Source organism: Rhea pennata, chromosome 2 (assembly GCF_028389875.1).
Source record: "Rhea pennata isolate bPtePen1 chromosome 2, bPtePen1.pri, whole genome shotgun sequence".
Taxonomy (NCBI): domain Eukaryota; kingdom Metazoa; phylum Chordata; class Aves; order Rheiformes; family Rheidae; genus Rhea; species Rhea pennata.
In genome coordinates, this window is record NC_084664.1 from 286,082 (window position 1) to 305,768 (window position 19,687).

Consider the following 19,687-nt stretch of genomic DNA (forward strand, 5'->3'; position numbering starts at 1 on the left):
AGCCTTTGCAAGCCTGACTTTGCAGTCTGCTCACTTTTCTAGTACAGTAGATTACACTAAAAATAAATACACAAGTAAATTTTTAAAAAGCCAACTGGAAAGCCTAAAAATCACCATACCATGCCACAAGTGTTTGTTAAGACACTGCATGAGACCATTTTGATCCAGGGTGTACCTGGGAGCAGAAGGCTCTTACTATCTCTGCTTACCAACTATAGCATTTAGCCAGGGGACATCATTGCAACTTTTTGCTGACTGCACAAAGAAATAAGGACTTAGAAAGACTGAATTCAAGCTGAAGATACAGAGGGAGGATGGCTCATGTGACGACAGATCATAACTGCCTTATCCACTCTACAGTGCCCCTCCTGTCTCTGCCTGGTTCTGGTAACCCCCCCATAGCTGTAGCCTTACTATTCTCTTCCTACCCTGTGCTGGAGCAGGTTAAGCAACTGACTGTCATGTTTCCCAGCAGGAGTGGTACTGAAGATAACTGGGGAGGCATTTTTCCTGCTCTCAGTTCTGGTGCTAGAGGCTTCTGGCAGCCAGGAGGAGCAATTGTGAGCAAGTTCTGTGCAATGACAAATGAAGTTTGGTGAGTGACACTTCACTGGCAATGAAGTTCCATGTTGATAAATGCAAAGTAATGCACATTGTAGGAAAAAAGTACATTACTCCAGCACCTGACAGGGTTCTAAATTAACTATATCAACTCAAGAAAAGGCCTGGCTATCACAGCAGATAGCACAAGACCTCTGCTCAGCAAAACACTGTGGACAAGGACAGGGGAAGGGAATAATGGGAAATATTCCGATGCCTCACACACATCATGTGGCACCATAGGGACACTATGCGCAGCCTCCGTCACGCCACCTCCCAAGGATACCTCCAACCAGGGAAGGGCAGCAAGAATGAGCACGTATTTGAAAAAGTTCCCTATGAGACGACAAGAAAGCTCGGATGGCTCAAAGATTCAGGACCAGGCAGTCAAGAAGGAAGGTTACAATAACCTGGTCGGATTACCTGCATGCAGAGGCCAGGGAATTCTGCCAGAGGCTGGACCAGATATGCCCTGTAGAAAAGTAATTCATTTAATTTTAACACTTTGAGCAGTGGCTAGTCCACTCTCTTACCTCGTAAAAGTGTTTCTGTTTTTAATTACCTTCTCTACTAAGAAATTGTATTCAATTTTGTGCAGCTTCAGATTCCAGCCTCTCCATCTTCTTAGGCCCTTATCAGCTATGCTGAATGGTCCTACAGGACCAGATTTCTTTTTCTGTAAGTACTGATAACATCAGTCTTTCACTTCTCAATCTTCATTCTGGTATGTCCACGTCATAAATGTGTTCATCAGCTCTGAATCAATTCTGGGACCTTGTTTTGAACCTTCTCCCGTATTTCCAAGCTCTCTATTAATTACATGATTTTAGTACACACTCTCTTAGTCCCATGTGCAGGTGTAAAGTCATTCTACTCTTTGGTATTCCTCTTTTCAGATACATAAAGAATACAGGTGTCTCTCTTTGTCAAAGCACAGGACTGAGAACTCATTCTTATCTATCAAGATCCAGAAACTACAGACTGAGAGAGTAGATGTGGGAAGGGCAGTAATGTGTCCAAAGAGTCAACATACTGTCTTTATCAGAGCTAAGAACATTTCAGTTTAAGATGTGAGTACAATTAATACTCTGCTTTATATGAGACATCTAATGCATATTATACACTCAAGTGATATTCAAGATCTCTGACTCAACCACTGAAAAGGGGAAGTCTTTCCTAGAATCAGTAGTTTTCAGGTGAAGATCACCTACAACAGGAAAGACTGAGCAACAGAGTTGTCAAACTCCAATGCAAATCATCACCGTGATGATTGTAAGAGAGAGAATTGAAGATGAGTTGCTATACCACGGAAAACCTGGGCCACTTGTCTACAGGCTGACCTGTAATTTGGAACAAAATGCCAGGGCAGCTACAGTGTGTTTTGTCACGCACAGGCCAGACTGCATTTTCTGTTTTGTTTTACAGTAGCCTTTTGTTTCAAACAAACACTTGTACTTCACCCTCTTGCCCAGCCTTTAGCCATCTGAATTAGAACTTTATTTTGGTTTACTACAAAAATCTTATAGAGTGCTATGAGGCAGGATGACCTAAGGGAAAGTCAAATTCTTACAGATTGAGGATCCCGTCTTTTACAGGGAATGACCACAGATGCAGGCTTTGGAGCTAATTGCTACCTGGACACATTTGGATGAATTTTCACAGGGACTGCAAAATGTACTTCCCTATGCTTTGCAAGCTCCCTGCCAAGCTTCAGGTCTATCTTCAAAAATCACAGAGATGCCAGAACTTCTCAACAGAAAAACCATGAGGACATTTAGCATAGGCAAAACAATGTGTATTTCTTCAATTGGCTTGGATAAACTTTTCTGAAGAACTCACAGTTTGAGGTAGATGTCCAGCACAAGAATTTTAAACGACGAAAGTTTGGCAAATACACAAGCAAATAAAAACAGGTTCTTATGGAAGAAAGTGTTCGGCAACTTTAACTGCTTAACCTCAGCTCTGCTAATACAGTTATTAATTATCACCACTAGTAGTAGATGCAGTCATGATCACAGGCATAATGGCAGCCCTGCTTCCACTGCAGGTAAGAAATCAAGGGCAAATCAAGATAGGCTGGTTATTTGTTTCTGACTAAGCACAAGCCGGCTTTGAAAGGAAATCTCCATGTCGCAGAGTCCCTGAGATGCCACCCCAGCAGGACTCTTGGGCTCTCAGAGCTCTGGGTCTGATGGAGCTGCCCACAAAGGAGCAGACCTTTCCTACCTTCTGCTGCTGTGCTGGGGCCATCAGGCCGAGTGGTTCCTGTGCTCTTTTTCCTGCGATGTTTCTTCCTGTTTGCATGCGGTGACGGAGGTGGTTCCAGCTTCGGGCTGGCAGCATTGGAAATGTTTGGGCTGGAGCTGAGAGAATCGGCAGTGCCATTAGCTAGGAACAAAGATAAAGAAAGTAATGTACGTACAGACAGTAAGAGTCTGCTCTTCCTAAAGGCAACCAAGTGTGCTAGAGACAGTGACAGTGCCCCACCGGGCTCAACGCTGCACCGCCCTGTTGGACAGCACAGGCCCCACATTCAGTCCCATCCCACGGGGCAGCTCCAACACCCCGTGTGGCTCTGGGCCGGGAGACTCCCCATGCAGGGGCAGCCCTCACACTGTGCCACTGGGACGAGCACACAGAGACAGCACTGACAGCTACACAGCCATGACAAGCAGAGCCGCATTTCACGGCGTGGCCGGATGCGCCAACCCCACCAGCAGGGGTGGCCTGACACACCAGCCCCATGAGTGCCTCTACACACTGCTCTGCAGCACCATCCTCAGGCCGCGAGGCCCAGGTCCTGCAAGGGAACAACGCCTGGGAGCTGCCCTCAGGCCCTCCCGGGTCCTGCCCGGCACCTGTGTCCCTGCTGCGGGCGCACGTCTCCCTCTTGGTGCCGCTCCGCCAGCCGAAGTGACGGTGGTTGCCACACACAGGAACCTAAGCATGATGGTCTCAATAGGCTTCCGATACGGAGCTGAAGAAGCTGCATCCCCAGCAGCAACGCACCAAATTTATCCTCAATCATACTGTTCCTTACAATTAATAGCAGAATTAGAAACAATCAGGGAGCTGCCTAATTACTGTCAATTAGAGCGCGCTAATCAAGCTCCGATCACACACACACACGCTGCCGCTGCACTCACCATTAAATGTCAAATTTCATTAGAGACCAGCAACAAAATCAAAAGCCTGACATTCAATTTCAGCAGCACACACAGCGCAGGCTTCCAATCAGCATAAAAATGCAGACTCCGGGGAAAGCAACGAGGCACAGGAGCCCTCGCTGCACTGTTAACCCTCTCCGAAATGCACTCGTGCCTCTCCCGCGTCCACCCACCCGCAGGAAACGTACAGTGACTCAGTGCCCGTGGCGTTTCTATCCGGGGCAGCTCCCTGTCCTCTTTGCAACAACCTCATGTCTCCTATCAACTACTAACCTCCAATTTTCATGTTCTGTAGCACCTGAAATTAAGAAAGCAATCACAGTGTCTAACAAGGGCAGCACCCTCCAGCAGTCAGGGCTGCCAGTGACTTGGCAAGCCCTGTGTCCCTCTCTAGTTTCTACTCTCCTTCTTCAGCCTGGTTCAGTGAAACTAGGCTCTCTGGGGTATGGCTTGTCTCTAGTGAGATAAACAGCTAGCACTGGGATGAAGAGGGCTACAGCCAGCAGCAAGGAGCAGTCCCATTTGAAAGTCTGAGATTACAGCTGATGTGTCCCCCCCTAGCCAAAGCCAGGAGAGGACACAGCGTCAGAGCTTTTCCTCCTCTAGTTTCTACTATAACACATACTGGCGGGGTTTTTCTGCTGCTACTCATCCACCGGGAAATGGTTCATAGTTGACAATTAAGAGAGATAAATCCAATAAAATTAGACTCCATTTTTATATATATAAATTACTAAGATCAACCAACAGGACTATGTTTAGAGCAGGTGTGAGGAACACACAGCTCTCAGCCTGGATGTCGCAGGAGACCTGAACTTTTCTTGTCTGAGGCTACACATGGTGCCTCCATCCTGCCTCTGCTGCCCACCTGCTCACTACAGCATCCCCAGGGCGAAATGGTGCTCCCGCCTGCATGCTGCACCCCTCCAGGCTGAGCGCAAGGGTTCGTGCCCTTCTGCAGCTCCAGCAGGCTGCGGTGAGCCCAGCACCTCCCACTATGCACAAGCAGAGCTTACCAGTATCCCTGCGCTTCCTACTGCCCAACGGCCAAAGGCCACAGCAGTGGGGTCTGGGGACTTCCAGGGGCTCTAACAGGATGGGGATGGGACTGCAATGCAATGGGCAAGACTGTGAAACACGCTGCCTCCTTGAGATCATGTATGACTTTTTCAGATACAGGTTATGCTTCCTGCTTTTCCCCAGCACCACAGAGGTGAGGTTCTCTGATCCATTCAAGGATTTCCAGGTCCCCATCTCCCCATAGGAACCTGGAGGTAGAATCCATCCACAGACATATGTGGTGCGTCCTAGTTCCTTCCTTAAAGCCACCTTGAGGTTAAGGGCAGCTCATTGGTGCCCACAGGTGGGCCACAGTGGTTCTCCCAAAAGGAAAAACATAAAATATGCTGGAGTGTGTTTACATGACAGCTTACCTCACACTTCTCCAAGATGCAACCAAAGGAGACAGTTCATCTCCAGCTGCTATAATGTCAGTCTGCATTCTCTGTATATCCCTGCAAGTATCTGAGAAAACTATTTGGCTCCAAGCAGAAAAATATTCCTCACCCTGCTCTGCAGTTAACAGCTGGAAACACAGAGGAGAAAAGTTGGATCTGGCTGCACAGACCCAGCAGCATAATTGAACGCGAGGAGTATGGTTCAGCTGTGTGTACAGGCATGCTGGAGCGGAGAGGCAGTTGCGTTGCTTAGCCAGGCCCACTGTACTTGGGAGCCTTTCCACCCCAGCAGCCTCCTCTCTCATGACTCCGAGAACCCAATTTTCCTGCGCACTGCTGAAACACTTGGCCCAGAGAGCCAGGATCTAAGAGTGCAGCTCGGGGCTGCTGCAGCCAATGGGGAAGGTGCCCAGGGATAGCCCTCTGCTCGCCCTCCCAAGGGCCAGGCTCCAGGAGATCTCCCTGGCCCCAGCCTTTCCTTTGAGAGTCCTGAGCAGTCCTGAGAATGGGATACAGACACTGGGAGGAAGGAAATCGCTGTTTCCCTGCCAAAGTACAAGTGACAGATTGTCTGGCTCTTAGTAGGGCAATTGGCTATGCCACTGCTCCAGAAACCCCGAAGAAAGTGGGTCTGACTGTCCTGGAGCAGCAGACCCCTAGCACATCTTCCCAGCTGCCTGTCTCTGGATGGCTAACAGCAGGACAGGCAGCCCCAGCTGCAGTGCTGTGGGGCTGGTGCACGACTGCCTGTGGAGCGGGGACTCCCTGGGGAGCAGGCAGGCAGCTATCAGTGCTTGAGACATACAATTAGCACTACGTCGACATCTCACCCGCTTCATGTCACTGGGAGAAGCAGTAGCATCTCACTTCCTATTTGTATCAATCTCCGGGTTACTTTGCATGAAATAGGTAGATCTCTTTGGGTGGCAGCAAACACAGAAGGCTCTCGCACGGAGTGGGAGCAGAGCGGCCAACGTGCTCTCTGTGTGTTCAGGACAGTGCCAGGGCAGGCAAAGCTCAAAGCCCAGCCGCTCCAGACACCTGGCCTCTGCAGCGGGACTGCAGCAAAGAGCTGGCACCTGCCACAAGGCCTCTTGTTGGAGCGGCCGCCCGGGCAGCCCACTCCACCGGCCCTGTCCAGAGGGGTGAACCACATCATGCACGTGTGCATGGAGGGATGTGAGCACAGTCTGCACCTCTGCCTGTGTGTGCGTGTGTGCACGAGGGCAACACACGCAGCTGCTGCACAGCACGGAGGATGCTCCTGCAACTGGGGCGAGCGCTTCCCGCGGGTGGGAAGGGGCGACATGCCAGGCAGCAGCCGCTGCCGGCGCAGGGGCCGGCCCTGCCGAGCTCCCGGACCGTGCTCTGGCAGCGCAGCGCAGGCCCTGCTCCCGCACCTCGATTCTGCTGGTGCTGGCGGAGCAGCGCTGGCTCCGCTGCACCCGTGTCCGTGCGAGGGGCGGGGGCGAGGGCTGCCGGCACATTAATGCTCAGAGCTGCGCCCTTCCGCTCCCGTCGCCTGTGCTGCCCCATCAGCAGTAACAGTCTGATTAATTCGCTTCCAGCAGGGAGCTGATGGGGCCAATGATGGAGCCGCTGCATCAGGCGCGCTGAAATTGATAGTTTTTCACAGTTACAAATGAGGAGCCTCCTCAGCTGCAAATGGCGCCCGCACAGTCGGACTCCGGTAATGATCATAAAGAGGCTCTCTTTAAACTGCGAAAGCCCCTGGGACCGAGCGGGGGGGCGGCTGCCGCGCTAATGAGAACTACAAGGGGCGAGCAGGCATGGAAATGGCTCCTCCACTCTTGATGTGCATTTAACTGCTTTTTTAGTGCGGCGTCAGAGCCAGGAACGAAGGAGTGATGAATGCAGCACAAAAGCATTTATTTTCCAATTCGGCAAAGTGGCTACGTTGGGAAATGTATGAATTATTTTAATTCACTCAACTGTCCTGAAACATCACAGAGAGCGAGTGAGCGTGGGGGGAGGGGGTGGGACGCAGTCGGTGTGTGCACAGGAGACAGGAATTACTCGTATTCATTCAACTATCCCAGAACCTGGGGGATGGGGGTGCTGATGAGGAGCAGAGATGGGAGAAAGTCCTGGCTGCTTCTTGTCCAGTGAGCTGTACGTGGGCAGTCGGAGGAAAGGTCGGGGCATCCCTCGGCAGGGAAAGGCTGCTCCCACGCCCGGCAGCAGCGCTTCTGCGCATGTGTCCCCCCGGCCCGGGCACAGCCTGCTGGCCCTCCCAAAGGTGGACAGTCCCAACAAGAGCCAAAAGACTGCCTGACATGCTGAACCAATGCTGTCACAGCCACAGGAGCAGAGCTCAGGCCAGCCCCCCCATTGCCAAAATAACCCTTCCCTTCACTGTAGTTGAGAGGAGCCAGGTCAGAAGAGCTACTCACAGGGGTTGGGGCAGCTGCTGGGGATGGCCACGGCCTCGTTCCACTGGTCCGCGCTGGAGACGGAGTAGGAGCGCTGGTGCATGCCGTCTGGCTTGGAGCTGAAGCCCACCAGGTTGATGCCGCTGATGGACCGCTCTGAGTGCAGCGAGGTGCTGCTGGTTGAATGGGGAGCACCTGCAAGAGAGCCATGAACTTAGCACATGCCGACTGCCACTCTGAAGCACAGTGGAGCAAGACAGAGCTGTCCTGTGCCTGCTGTGACAGGTCCCTGGGCGGCCCTGCTGGAGGCCAGGGACCACCTGGCTCTCCTCTCCCAATGGGTGCCAGCCCGTCACCCCCAGATGTGCTGCCTGTGCAAACAGCATTGCCCTGCACACACCATTTCACAGTGGGAGACCCAGACTGGTAGATCGCACCTTGGCACCCCCAAAATGCATGGCTGGCCTAGGAGTGAGCCAGCTACATGCAGGACTCCCAGGGTCATCTCTGGCCAGGCAGCTGGTGTGGACACACAGCACACCCCAGCAAGAGATGCCAATTCGTAACTGGGTCCCTCACAAGGCAAAGACCTCCATACATGCAGCCATCTATGTGCCCCAGCGGGGCTCCCATCATACGCACACAGAGCTCCTCTCCCACCCTGGCCAGGCACGTACCTGCACGTCCAGCCCTACCACGTCCCAGGCGGGCACACATACACACACACGCTCACACAGTCCCCACCAACTCCCAGTGGTCTCCCCCAACAAACTCCCCCCTTGTTACATCTCAGACTGGCATCCCGAAGCACATCTCCCCCCTCCACCACAGTTCGGAGCTGGAGTTCACGGTCTGCTCACAATCCTCACTAGGGCCAAAAGACAGCTGCACAAACATAAATCCACCCCATAACCCACGCGCCCACCTTCACTCCTTGTCTTTACCGCTCGTGGGTCCCTGGCAAAAACCACAAACATGGTGGCAGCACTAAAAGTAAATGGAGAATGAGCTGGAGAACCTGGAAGGAAAAAGCAGGGGAGCAGAGGGCTGAGGTGGGAATTGAGGGGGGGAATGCCTCCTCCCCTTGCCTGGAAGCCCCTCGAGCTGCTGCCCAGGAGCTTGAACTCCTGGAAGATGAATGGTTTGGGGACTAGGGGCAGCCAGGGAGGGCAAGATCACTAAGAGACTCAAAATTGGACAGGAACCAATCCAGGTACAGGAATACCTGGGATTTTCAGAATAGTAAACATAGCAGCTTTGAGAGGGAGTGAAAATCTTGCTGCTCAAGGCTGCAGGCAGTCTGTTAAGGAGGAACATGCTGCCCTAGAGGGATTTCCCCACATCTGCCCACTACAAGCCCTTCTTTGCACTTTCCCTTCAGCATCCAATCCCAGCCACTGCTGCTGCAAGGGCCCTGCGGATGAGATGGGCCCGGGGCTCTGGGGCGAGCGAACCAGCCCTTCCTCCAGGCTGAATCTCCTTTCCTCGTGCTGCACCCCAAGGTGCAGACCTTGAGCTGGGACTCCTCCACCTGCCCATCCGCCTGAGCTGGGACCGGGGCTGGGCAGCACAAGGGAGCTGCTCCGCAGCAGCACAGCCTGCCCCAGCCCTGCCCTCAGCTGCTGCCAGCGCTGCCGGCCCTGCGCCGTGCAGCGAGCCGCGCTGAACACAAGTGCAGCCACTTCTTCCCTGGCACCGGCATTTAAACAGGATCCTTGCACAGGAGCCAGCTGGGCAGTGTTCAGGTGAACACTTGCACGAGCAGTTCCTCGGTTGAATCCACTACGGTCAGAGCAGCCCATCTGACTGCACTGTCACTGCACAAAACCAGCCCCGTTTTGCTCTCCTGTGCAGCGTGTCTGGGCCTTCCATAAGGAACAGAGTCTTGGTCCTCACCTGAGCACCGGCCTGGGCCAAACCCCACCTTCCTCTGCCACTGCCGCTCAGCGCCCTGTCTGCCCGTCCCACCCACCACAACGCACACACAGCGGCTCAGCGCTCGGCATGGGCCTGCCCAGTCCGGTCCCTGGCACCACCACATCCCCTGCCCCTGTCTGGTCCGGTCCCCAGCACCGCCACATCCCCCTGACCCTGTCTGGTCCGGTCCCCAGCACCGCCCCATCGCCCTGCCCCTGCCCGCTCTGGTCCCCGGCACTGCCACGTCCCCCTGACCCTGTCCAGTCCGGTCCCCGGCACTGCCATGTCCCCCTTACCCTGCCTGGTCCTATCCCCAGCACCACCATGTCCCCCTGCTCCTGCCTAGTCTGGTCCCTGGCATCGCCAAGCGCCCCCGCCCCTGCCCGGTCCAGTCCTCCTGCCCCTGCCCATCCCCCTGCCTGCGCTGCCCCAGCTCCATCACATCCCCCTGCACAGGGCACCTCCACATCCCCCTGCCCGTGCTGCCCAGCTCTGTCACATCCCCCTGCCTGGGAACCACCGCATCCCCTGCCCAGGTTGCCCAAGACACTGCCACATCCTCTGCCCAGGCACCACCAAGTCCCCCTGCCTGTGATGCCCAGCACTGCCATGTCCCCTGCCCGTGATGACCAGCACCACCATGTTCCCTGCCCAGTACCACCACAGCCCCTGCCCGTGATGCCCAGCACACCGCCAAGTCCCCTGCCCAGGCATGGGCAGGCACTGGCAGTTGCGGGCTCATCTGCTGGGAGACGGGCTGCTGCATGCTTCCCCCTCCCTTCCCCTTGTTCAGCGCCACAGAAACACGTGTAAAACCATGACACTGACTTTGCCTCTAATTAGCCCTTAATTTACAAGACACACTCGGAAGGGTAATTAGCTGGAGCTCTGCTCCTGACTGCCGCATCCATCTCCTCTCACCTCCTTGCGAGAGGGAGCTGGCTGCTGTCAGAGCAGGGATGGTACTGCTCTCCCGGGACAGGGCAGAGCTGCGTCTGGGGATGGCACGGCGGGCTGCCTGCGTGCTACGGCAGGGCTGCTGTCCCGCGCGAGAGCTTCCACCACCCAGCGAGGGGCGAGCAGCGGGGGGGCGCGGGGGCCTGGGAGCGGCTCCTCTAGCAGAGGGGAAACGCTGCAGAGCCCCAGGGTGGCCAAGCCCCTTCATTTACCTCCCACCCAGCCCAGCCTTCAGGCATGTGCCTCTCCTCCCAGGAAAGGACCGGCTTCCTCAACCCCAACCCCAACCCAACTCAACCCCTTGTCCCTGCTCTCGGGCAGGGACATGGCACTCCCTGCCGAGGCCCAGGTTGCCCTCTCCAGTGTGCCCCCCCAGCCAGGGACCTCTTCGGTTTTGTGACAGACACTGAGTGTTGTACAGGGAAAGGTAGTGGGCACTTGAGCACTGACAGTAGGAAATGAAGGTTGAGGAGGACACACCGCGGCTTTGCCCCTTTGCACCGAGACTGCTAAGTCCAGAGCTGGAGCCTTCTTCCAGCACAGGTCAGCCTGCCTCGGGCCACCGCAGCAGACCACCCTGCCAGGGCAAGCAGTGGCCAACGCGCCTCGACTGTGCCAGCCTCCATGGAGCCGAGTGTGCTGAGAAGAGCACGTGGCCAGGAAGGCTACTGCCAGCACGGGGGCTCCACATCACGCACTGCTTTTGCCCACAGCACCCGCTCGGCATCCAACAGGAAGCCAATGCTAGTCCTGTCTGTAGTCTGACCCTGCCTTCCTGGCAGTGAACGTCACTGCTACTTTGAAAATGATTTCCCAAAGAACTTCAATCAGCCTTTACAGTCTCTCCAGGAGCTTCCCTAACGTTACACTGGGCACCTGGATTTGCCTGGCTGCAGAGAAATGTCCTCACAGCTCTGCTGTGCCCTTAGCTTACTGCTCTTGTGGGTGCCTACCTCTGCCTTGGCCCAGGTGAGGCGCCCCCCACAAGACTAGAGCCTTCAGAAATTACATCCCTCTGCAAGTGACACCACCAACTTTTAAGTTAGGGAAACAAAGTGAAAGATAAACAAAAGGCTATATGCAAAATACCTCCCTCTCTGAGCCAAAGTCTCCTACAGCCCCTCGAGCAAAGTTCTTCCAATCACTGTTACCTCAAAAACTGAAAAAAAGAGATTCTTGTAGACATGTTAGTGTGACCTCACCAGCAGGCAAGGCTTTATGATTCCTTTATGATGCCTAATTGATTACACAACAGTAATCATTATTTTTCTAAGAGTGGACAGAATGACCAGGCAAAACACTCAGTACAATGCAAACCAGAATTTCTTCATTAAAGCGTGGATACACACAGACCTGGATAAAGGTGAATTAACAAAAAGGGGCATTATCAGATGGGAGGAAGATCATTTGCAGAGTCACTTTAGGATCTTTGGACAAATCTAATTCAATGTTTTCAGTAGCAATTTGGGCAAAATAGTATGTGTTCTCATAAAATTTCTATGTAACATTAAGTTGGAAGCACTGCCAGTACCAAGGAGATGAAAATATCATACAGGACTGTATGGCTTTGAGAAGTGAGGTAACAAAAACACAATAAAATTTAGCTAGCACAGAGCGCAAATATGTGCACTCTGGAACTAATGGGCCTGATTCAGAAAATCCTTGGAAAGTACTTACTGGTTTCCATGGGATTTGGATCACACCGTAATGATGAGAATGTCTGCACTGAGCACAGCTCCTTGACTGGAAATACCAGTGAAGAAGGGATTCTGCAATTACTCCACCACAGTAGGACTGAGCCACAGCACCGACATAGTTGGAAAGCCAAATGTGATCCCAAATGTGCAAGATAAGGTGTGTCTTGCAGAACTGGGAAGCATGCACACCTTCTGCACAAAGCTGGGATGACACCTCACCTAGAACCTCATGCACAACATAGCACCTTAAAAAATTAATTCAAGTGGAAACAGGCACAAAAAAGCAAAGGTGGCTTTCCATTCATACTAACCTTATGAATCTAACTGCACACATCCTGCATCCTGCTGTCCTGAGCTAACAGAGATTGCCAGTAATAACAATTCAAAGTGAATAGATCTGCTAAGTCACACATTTTTCTAAATAGAAGCAATACAGAAATACCCACAGCCTCATTCAGGAAAGGAATATTTCTTCTCTTCCCTGAACATACTACATCTTGACCAGAAATGGAGAAATCAAGCCTGTACTCATCAGCTCTACTGCCTACCACCAGCATCCAACCACCCCATTTTTGAGCTGTGCACAGTGAGGCATGGTGTCTGCCTTCTGGCCAGGATATGGAAGAAAAACTCTTGTCAGCTGTACAGACGGATATGCTCTGTGCACCAGCAGACACAGGACAGATATCCATGATTACTGTCTGGTCTAACCTTTTTGCTATGTTTGACACTGCCAAGAAATACTGCTGCTTCAACCTGAGAAAGGGGATAGGGTCATGAAGGTTCATTCTCTCTTGACCAATACACACAGCAGACTGCAATATAAAAATATCTTCACATCATTAGACTCCCTCGCTGCTGATAACTCAAAGGGAACGGTTCTCTCCTGCTGGATTTATTCAGCTTTAAAGGGTGGCCAACAGGACAACTGGTCAGTTGGCAAAGAAATACTGCTCTGCCTGTGCTTCACCACATCAGCTACTTTACTACAATGAGGATGGCTTGGTTGGACAAGATTATCTGAACTTGAGCAAGACAGAAGTGAGGTTGGTAGAGGAAACACTTTGAGAAGTTTGCTGCTAAAGCAAAATCTGAAGGCCAAGACTAATGAACCCATCAATGTTGTCTAGAGTTAGCCTCAGTCTCAATTTCCTCACTGACGCTATGTTCTGGCACAGCACAATTAGTTGCAGATGGATCATCGTTTTTGCCTGAACAAGTAGACTTGGCCTCATCTGGTGGATACAACTTGGCCTCAGTTGTTCACACTTCCATCATTTCTCAGATGGATTATCCCAAAGCATTATTTATCTGTGTATGAAGTAACCATCAGCACAGAGTGATGCAGTGATAACATCTGGTTTTGGGCTGCTCCTGGAGAAAAAGATACACAGCTAGCTGGGTGCTTAGCCTGTCTCAGTTATGACTGCTTCTATGTTTTTATATCTCCCAGAAACATAAACTGCTGGAGGCATATCAAACCCACCCTCTGTGTTTTATGCTGACTTCTTATAGAGTAACGAGCCAAGTTTAAGGCCTTTCAAGGAATTTCAAGTCCTAGGCCCAGAATATCTAAGAAATATCTAAGATATTGATCCAAGATCAAGAACAATCATAACTGACAGTCATAATCAGTACTTACACTGCTCTAGCACACCAAAACTGCAGATTACCCAGCTTTCCTGGGGGCTGCCACGACAGGAGCATAGACCTCTAGAAACTAACGCTCATCACAGAATTCACCACTCTCCATTCTAAGCACAAGGCATGTAGCTTTGTCCTGTCTTGTCTCTCCTAAGTACAGAGCAGTGTGCCCTTACAAAAAAATTCTAGGCAAACTTCAAAACCTGTCTGAAACAAACTTCATAGAATCATAGAATCACAGAATCAGTAAGGTTGGAAGGGACTGCTGGAGATCATCTAGTCCAACCTCCCTGCTCAGCAGGGTCACCTACAGCATGGTAGACAGGGCTGCATCCAGGCGGCCCTTGAAGATCTCCCGAGAAGGAGACTCCACAACCTCTCTGGGCAACCTGTTCCAGTGCTCCGTCACTCTCACAGGGAAGAAATTCCCCCTCACGGTCAGGCGGAACTTCCTGTGCTTCAATTTCTGCCCATTGCGTCTTGTCCTGTCGCATGGGACAACTGAAAAGAGTTTGTCCCCGTCCCCTTGACACCCTCCCTTCAGGTACTTGTACACACTGATAAGATTCCCCCTCAGTCTTCTCTTCCCCAGGCTGAACGGGCCCAGCTCTCACAGCCGTTCCTCATAGGGCAGATGCTCCAGCCCTCTGATCATCTTCGTAGCCCTACGCTGGACTCTCTCCAGTAGCTCCATGTCTCTCTTGTACTGGGGAGCCCAGAACTGGACACAGTACTCAAGATGAGGCCTCCCCAGGGCTGAGGAGAGGGGCAGGATCACCTCCCTCGACCTGCTGGCAACAGTCTTCCTAACGCAGTGCATTATTCTTTCTGGGGAGAGTATGAGGAAAAGCAACACATGACACATTTAGTCACACTGCCTAATGCATTGGCAGAAAATGCTCTGGTTATACAGTGATGATCCCCCTACAGGAACCTAAAAAGAATAACCAAAACACAGATGCCTCCAGAAGGATGATATGCTAAAAATATCTATTACAACCTGTAAATGATTTGTCCCAAGACTTTGAGCCTGGGAACCCTTAAGATTAATCTTCCTCATAATCAATATCTTTTGCATTAAGACTTTTACAGGGTCAGAGTTTAGATCCCCTCATACCCCATCCCCACTCCTGTTACTTCCTCAAGGTCATGGAGACATGGCCAGGAGATAAGGTCTAAAGACATGGTCAGATAGTTACTTGCAGTTGTGCTTCTGGAAGCAGTCACTGAGGGTCTGCTCCATCTCAGCACTGCTCTCTCAGGCAAGATGTGCTGAGTGACAGTGGCTGTTACAAGCCCTGACACTGTGGAGGAAAATTGGTTCATTTCTGAGGGCTGAGGCATTCTAAAATTTAAAGTGGTGCAAGCTGGACGCCAGTTTGGGGATACACCCCTGCTCAGTGGGCCCAGGACAGCACAGGTTGTTTATTTTAAAGTGCCAGGTTTTGTTCTGGCATAAGAGGAGGCATACGTCCTCCAGGCATGTGGAAGCAGCTACTTTGCAGCAAAGACTGCAGGCTGGATGGTATGACATGGTAATGGTGATCAGCACTGTGGTCACTCTGATACTAGGGAAACTTTATTTTCTTTTGTACTGCAACAGGCATGCACAGTTAGCACACTACATACTAGTGCTAGTAACTGCCTAATCATATCCCAAAAAGCCAGTAGCTACCATTCCCCCAAACAAATTTTAAGTTATTTGTTGCCAACTGCTAAACATTTATTTTCCATTAAAAGCTACAGTTACTTAAACTCACATTAGTGTACAGACTCTAAAGCATTCTGTTGGTATTTGCAGCCAGACCATGTCTCAAAAGCCTCCTCAAAAGAAGCACGAGTGAGGCAGCCATGGCAGGTCCAAACTCCAGTGCATGACTTCTGGACAGCACAAGCAACGGACTGGAAGGATATCCACCTCCAGCTGGTGGGAAACTCTTCAGTTCCGAGAGACCGACTGGTTCTTGGGGGAAAGTGAGAGCCAATAGCCTGGTTAAGCTGACTGCCTATAAAACCCCTGCTGGTAAAGACATAATTCACCCCTCTTAATCAAAGGATGATCAGCTGCCATGAATATAGGAATGTGGTCATCCTGGGAGTACCCTACAGTTTCTGAAAGCTGTCCTCGCTTCCACCAAGCAGAGGGTCAGACTCCAAGGTGACTACATCAGGTTGGTTTGGTGAACAAAGTACTATATGCTATTTTGTTGAAAATACAATCAGTTCCTTCCTCTTGAACAGTTCCTACCACTAATGAGCCCAAAATATGCCAGCTAGCATTTATCAACCAGAAATACTAGGGATGTAGACATGTTATTTGAAAGATACCAACAGCAAGTTCTTCCTGGGAGATGGCAACAACACTGAGCACCTATACACTGCAGGCTCAGTGGAACATGCTCAGAGATGACAGATGCCCATACCAGTTCTGTCAATAGTGAATATCTGTGTGAAATCACTGATATAAACTGCAGGCAACTGAGGTTTCCCAGCTCTGCTTCTGAGCAAGGCCATCAGGACCTGCCAGCTTGCACACAGTGGGAGTCACTGCCTTTCACTGGGCTTCACAGATGCTCTGACATAGGGGAAACCGCTCTCCTTTCTTAGCATTGCATTTGGAGAACAAATTTTTGGATAAATGCACTTGGGTAAATGATTATATAACACCCTAGCTATTACCAAAGTTAGTATGAGGCTAGGTACCAACCCCAAAAGGAGAAACAGTTCTACATAGTCCAGAACCTCTTTGAGAAACTGGAAAAACAGGGTGCCTCCAGCAGGACAGAAAGAGCTGACCATTATGGGATTATCGTTTCATACTCTCATCCCCCAGAGTAGAGATCATGGGCAGGTTTCTCTATTGGTGAGATCTCAAACTGACACACACACACAAGTCACCCTTAGTTGAGATGGTGACTGACTATTTGCAAACCCAGCAGAAATCCAGCAAAACAGAGCAGCCTGCACACATGTACTGTTGTGAGGGCTGCCCCTAAAATCCTCTGAAACCAGGAGCATTCAAACTGCAGGGAAACTGCAGACAGCCGCAGCTACCCACTCCTACTCCAGCCTGAACTTGGGCTGAATCACATTCCCATCCAGAGCAAGCTGAGCCTGCTGGAGCATGCTTTATCCACTTATGGTGCAGCCTCATCGCCAAGAAAGGGTGACTTGAGTTATGGAGTAACAGGAGAACCCAGCCAGAACGGCACAAGGGGCTCTAGACAGAAGATGCAGACATACAGCCAGAAGGACCCCTGTGAACGTCTAATCTTTGCTGCATAACATAAAATTACATCATAGGACTTCCACTAATCTCTTCCTGTCTGAACTACAACATATCTTTTAGAAAATCTTCTAATCTTGATTATGCTATTGCCAGTGATGGAGAAATCACAACAACTCTGGTAAGTTGTTCTGATGGTTAATCACTGTTAAAATTTGCACCTTATTTCTAGTAGGAATTGTCTTGCTTCAACTATTAGCCATTGGATCTTGCTATATTTTTGTTTGATAAAGAGCCCTCTATTATCAAACTTCTATTCCTATATAGGCACTTACAGATGGCGTTGAAATAATCTCTTAACCTTTTCTTTGATAAACTGAACAAATTGAGCTCCTTGAATCTTTCATGATAAGGTGTATTTTACAATCATTTAATTGTTCTTACAGCTGCTCTCTGAACCTTTTACAACCTATCACTTTATTCTCATACTGTGGACCTCAGAAACCCTGGAATTCAAGCCCTCCAGAATTTCTCCCCACTCCAAAACTGAGAGTTGCCATTAACAGCTGAGAAAGACCTTGACCAGATCTTCTAAAATTCCTGAATTAAGTAATTCAGACTTGCTGATTTGAATAGGTCTAAATTTCCTACCTGGTGCTTAATATGCTTCCTAATTACAGTTGGGATGTGAAGAATTCATCATAATTTTGTGATAAGATACACTATCTTGCTTTTTCTCAAATATCAGAGTTATTTACTAAACACTATTTTTTAATTCTTTATTAACCACTCTACAATTTCCACATAGTAATGAATTGATGCTCTTTTTTTTTTTTAGGATTCTTAGTTCCTAATAAACTTGAAAAATCTTTCACTGCTTTAATTCTGTTACTTTTTCCGTATCCCCTTGTGCAACCATGGCAATGTAGGCTCCTGAAACTAACAAAGAGAGGGGAAGATGAGTTGGAAAATGAGCTTCAAACACTAAATCCACCACTTATATTTGTAAAAGTTAGCAATTACGAACTTGATAAGATGTATAAAGAGTGACTATTCTCATGATTTATGACCTAAAAAATATTATAACAACGTCCAAAATACAGCGGACAAAGCAGCCATTTCAGCTACAAGCAAACCAAGCATGGAGCACAACTGAAATGTAAATGTGGAACAGCTCCTGTGGAGGGGAAGGAGACCCAGCTGCATTTTCACATTGTACCTTGGAGATCAGAACAGGGAAAAAAAAACACGGGAAACACAGTAATTATTACGAGCTGAACATTTGAATCTATGTTGGAAGAAGGAACCAAGATGCACAGGTTGTTTTAAATAAAGTAGTTATGACAGAGAAGAAAAGAGACTCATCTTTCTCTCTTGGGGAAAAGGAGTAAATATGACAGATTTGGACAGAGGTCCCCAAAACTAAGCAGCTCGCCGGAACAGTGTGCAGTGCCAGTTTTTTCTCATCAGCTGAGGCACTGATGTCCCTGTGGAGGAAGTGAGTGGGTAACTCTACCTGACAATTGTGGTTTGCTGGTATTCTGAGCCAATGGGTAACCTTGCTTCTATATTTTTAATCAAGAGCATATCTATGCTAAACTGCGTTTACTTTCTTCTGTAAATCTGACTGGTACTAGCCATGACATGAAGACGCCAGTCAGCACAAGGTGCACTACTTCTCCACACGCAACGAACCCAAATAACGCAGTGAAATGAACCCTTTGTGTGGCGGTAACCAGAGCAAGTCTGGGAACGCCAGGAGCTAGAAAGCCTTCCACAAAGCCAAAAGGGTCACTTTGAGGGCTGCTCATAATTAATCACTCGCAGCGGATGTTCGTCTGCGGAGTTCTGGCAAATGGTTAAATGGCAGAGAGAGCATCTATCCCTGATTCTAGCTGGCCACACACTATCATATTTGTGTTATCAATTATCTGTATATTGTAGCTTTCAATTTCAATTTATTTCAATTGCTTTATTATTACATATATTTGCATATATACACATATACACACACACATGTATAAAACACAGTAACACAATACAGCTTATTTCCCCATCACTTTCTTCTGTTCCTGTGCATTCTGTCACTATCTGAGCAGAGAAAGAGTGAATAGCTCATCTCCTCTTAACCCAGATTAATACATTTTTAAGCAATGCAACCTTTCTTTTGACTGTGATTTTTTGGTATCCAGTGAAATGTTCTTTAAAAACTCCTAATTATGCCTCACTTTTTTTTGTTTAAGTTCTTTCTCCCAAGTGATCTGGCACATAATTACTTTCAGCTTTGTGAAATTGGCTCAGATATATATATTTGTGTGTGTGTGTGTGTGTGTGTGTGTGTGTGTGTGTGTATTTGATATTCTGTATTTCTGATTTGAATTTTGTTCTGCCTGAACACCACTGTAACAAAGTCAAGGTTACTTGTACCTAAGCCACTATTAATTTTTAATTTTGAGGGTAACTATAGCAATCTGCATGGGGGCTGCATTGCTTCTCTGAACAAGCAGGACTTAAAAAAATCTGAGGAAGCTTTAGTGCCACTTGCCACTCTTCAATGAGTATTGCTGTGATAACATAACTTATTCTCCTACATGCTATAGAAAAATACTTCAGAAACTACTTCTGAGAC

At 49.5% G+C, this 19,687-nt stretch overlaps 1 protein-coding gene across 1 annotated transcript in view; it reads right to left on the bottom strand.

Annotated features, from left to right (window-relative positions):
• The window catches only part of AGAP3 (ArfGAP with GTPase domain, ankyrin repeat and PH domain 3), a 164,554-nt gene that overhangs the window by 14,542 nt on the left and 130,325 nt on the right, over positions 1-19,687 (bottom strand). The window contains exons 12-13 of the mRNA XM_062568600.1: positions 7,639-7,812; positions 2,827-2,988 (exon numbers count right to left, since the gene is read on the bottom strand). Coding sequence (XP_062424584.1) covers positions 2,827-2,988; positions 7,639-7,812 — 336 coding nt within the window. The remainder of the gene's footprint in view (positions 1-2,826; positions 2,989-7,638; positions 7,813-19,687) is intronic.